Source organism: Cannabis sativa, chromosome 2, assembly GCF_029168945.1.
Source record: "Cannabis sativa cultivar Pink pepper isolate KNU-18-1 chromosome 2, ASM2916894v1, whole genome shotgun sequence".
Classification (NCBI taxonomy): domain Eukaryota; kingdom Viridiplantae; phylum Streptophyta; class Magnoliopsida; order Rosales; family Cannabaceae; genus Cannabis; species Cannabis sativa.
Genome location: NC_083602.1, coordinates 17,136,674 through 17,139,559, shown reverse-complemented (window position 1 = coordinate 17,139,559; position 2,886 = coordinate 17,136,674). Strand labels below are relative to the sequence as shown.

The following is a 2,886-nucleotide window of genomic DNA, read 5'->3' as shown; positions in this document are numbered from 1 at the left end:
CAAAATAAGTATAACCTTCCTTTGGGCCGATCAATACTTACATGAGAAACACACACACAAACATCTAACATTCCTCATGAGCAATCTACACAAGAGAGGTTGCTTTGGCGACATCATGTTTCAATCAACTCATTTAGAATGAGAGACAAACTTTAAAATTTTAATATGCCAAATTTGAACAAAATTGATTCAAATGAGTTTTGACTTTATCTCAATATATAATAACACATCAATCCCAAATAAAAAATAATAAATACAATAAATATATACTAAATAACATTTTACCAAATCCTTAATTTCCATATATATATATATATATTTAAATAATGAATACAATAAATACATACCAAATAATATCTTACCAAATCCTTAATTCCCATATCTATATTTACATAATGAATAGAATAAATATATACCAAATAATATCTTACCAAATCCTTAATTCCCATATATGTATATCCAAAAGCTTAATCCCCTTAATGAAAAAAAAAATACTACGAAATTGATATTAGGATAAAAGATATAACATGTATTTTGAATTTATTGGTAATTGTAGTAATAATTTGGAATGAGTATTGTTGTAATCTCGAGGGTGTGCTACTGTAATTCATAACTTATCTTAAACCATTGATTCAATGGCAATCAAAAATCAAGTTATATTTATACGGTAGTCATAAAAAATCAATACATCAATACATCAGAGGAGAACGATATATTATGAAACCAAAACAAATAAATAAAATTTCAACCCAAAAAATAGCATTACTTAATCATCATAATATAAACATATATAAATTTATATCTCAAGCCAAAAAGTGGAAAGACCATAACCCTAATTTTTAAATTTCCCAAATTTCTTTAACATAAACCTTAAATTCTCAAAGAATCAATCAAAAGTGGCTCTGATACCACTTGTTAGTTTCTATATCACTCATAAAATATGCAACAACAAAATTCAATTCTATAGATAAACATATTACATATAATTATAAGTGTATAACTATAGATCTAAAGAATACTTTTGTTGATTCAAAGAGAAGAATTCAAATGGCGGAAGCGTACCTTAATTCATAGATAGTGATGATCTTAATCCATCTTGTAGAGATAATCTTTGTGGTGATTTTGGGTAATGATCTTCCAAGAAAACAAGACTTAGGTTTTCTAATTTTCTCTCTTGATGGGGGAAGATGAGAATAGAAATTGGCACTTGTTTCTTGGGGACCACTACCAATTTATAACCTCATAGCTAGGTTATTAATTTTAAGTATTTCTAATTTAGCCCCTCAATAAATTAGAAATATCGCTTAGGGTATCTACACATTTAGCCCATGACACCTCAATACCCAATGACCCATAATTACTAAAATGATCACTTTATTTTGGGCCAAACTTCAAATAGCAATACACTAATATACATATGAGCCCATATTGAGGATTTTAATCCAACAAATTGATATTAAATTACACCAATCTAGCCATATACTATTTCTTATGGTGCCTAATACATTGTTTGCAGCAGCTTATAAAAAATTGCACCTCTCCTTAAACTATTTTCTAACTCACTGACTTATATATAGTTATATACAATACTGTATATATATATGATACGGTTGTACGAGTTTGTATACGCATACACGTAGTAGGGATTTGATATTTAACAGAATATAAGCATGTGGCAATTTGGAAGACAAAAAACATTAATGTTTTTTTTATTTTTTGAAATCAAAAATAACAATGTTAAGAGTAGTATATATATAGCTTCCTAGCTAATATAATAGGCGTATATATATATATATGACAAATGAACCATCAAGAGAGACTTGTCGTGTGGGTACTAACTCCACAGAACTTGCTCTACTAAAGACCCACTCATCACATGCGTTGGTCTCCCTAAGTTCCATTAATTCACAATACACACATCACTACGTACTCAGAGTAAGAATCATGCTCTAGGATTGCTCTTTCTCTCTCTCTCTCTCTCCTCTCTTGTTATTTATTTATTTGAGAAAATATAAAATATTTGCAATATATGCTGTCTAAACTTATCCCTTGCATGGGATCATGCCTATAAATACAATAAGCCACAAGCTAATAAAATTCACAATTGCACATTCCATCAAAAAACAAAACACCCCAACACACATAGCTAAAAAGACTTCAGCTCTTCTCTATATACACATTATATATATTATTTTCACTACCGAATAATGGCGAAGCTTAAAAAGATGAACAGGGCCAACCTCAAAACCGTGGCCGAAAAGCTTCAAAAGATGAGAATAATGTCAACTTTAGGTGGCCGTACCAAATCCAATTCAGTGCCCCAAGATGTGAAGGAAGGTCACTTCGCGGTGGTGGCAGTGGCGGCCGGAGGAGATGAACCGAACAAGAGGTTCATAGTTCCATTGGGTTGTCTTACACACCCTAGTTTCCAAAGGCTGCTTGAGCAAGCAGCAGAAGAGTATGGATTTGACCACAACGGCGCACTCACGGTTCCTTGCCGGCCAAGCGAGCTGGAAGGAATTTTGGCCGAGCAGTGGCACCAGACGGACGAAGGAATGTCTTCTTCATCATCAGTTTCTTCTTCCTCATCAACAACATCTTCTAATAATAATAACAATAATCAAAATGGCAGGGTTAACTGGACCTCTTTTAAAACCATGGTGCACAGCTACTAGTTTTTAGTATGTATATAAAATGAGTCTTATATCAAATTTTATTTGATTAATTAGTAACTTATTTATTTATTTTGTAAAATTAGAGAGTTGCTATCAGTTATTCAAGTGTTTATTTGCTCTCTGATGATTTGGAGGATATGTTTTTTTTGCCTATGGCTTTCTATATGCACTTTAGTCTGTATCTCTAACATTTTCTCCAATACAAAATATA

General features: G+C 31.5%; 1 protein-coding gene across 1 annotated transcript; it reads left to right on the top strand.

The window, feature by feature from the left end:
- The first annotated feature begins 1,827 nt into the window (after nucleotides 1-1,827).
- On the top strand, nucleotides 1,828-2,886 carry LOC115720912 (protein SMALL AUXIN UP-REGULATED RNA 9). Its single transcript, XM_030650119.2, has one exon. It carries the CDS (start codon nucleotides 2,208-2,210, stop codon nucleotides 2,673-2,675), a length of 468 nt encoding a protein of 155 aa, XP_030505979.2. The 5' UTR covers nucleotides 1,828-2,207; the 3' UTR covers nucleotides 2,676-2,886.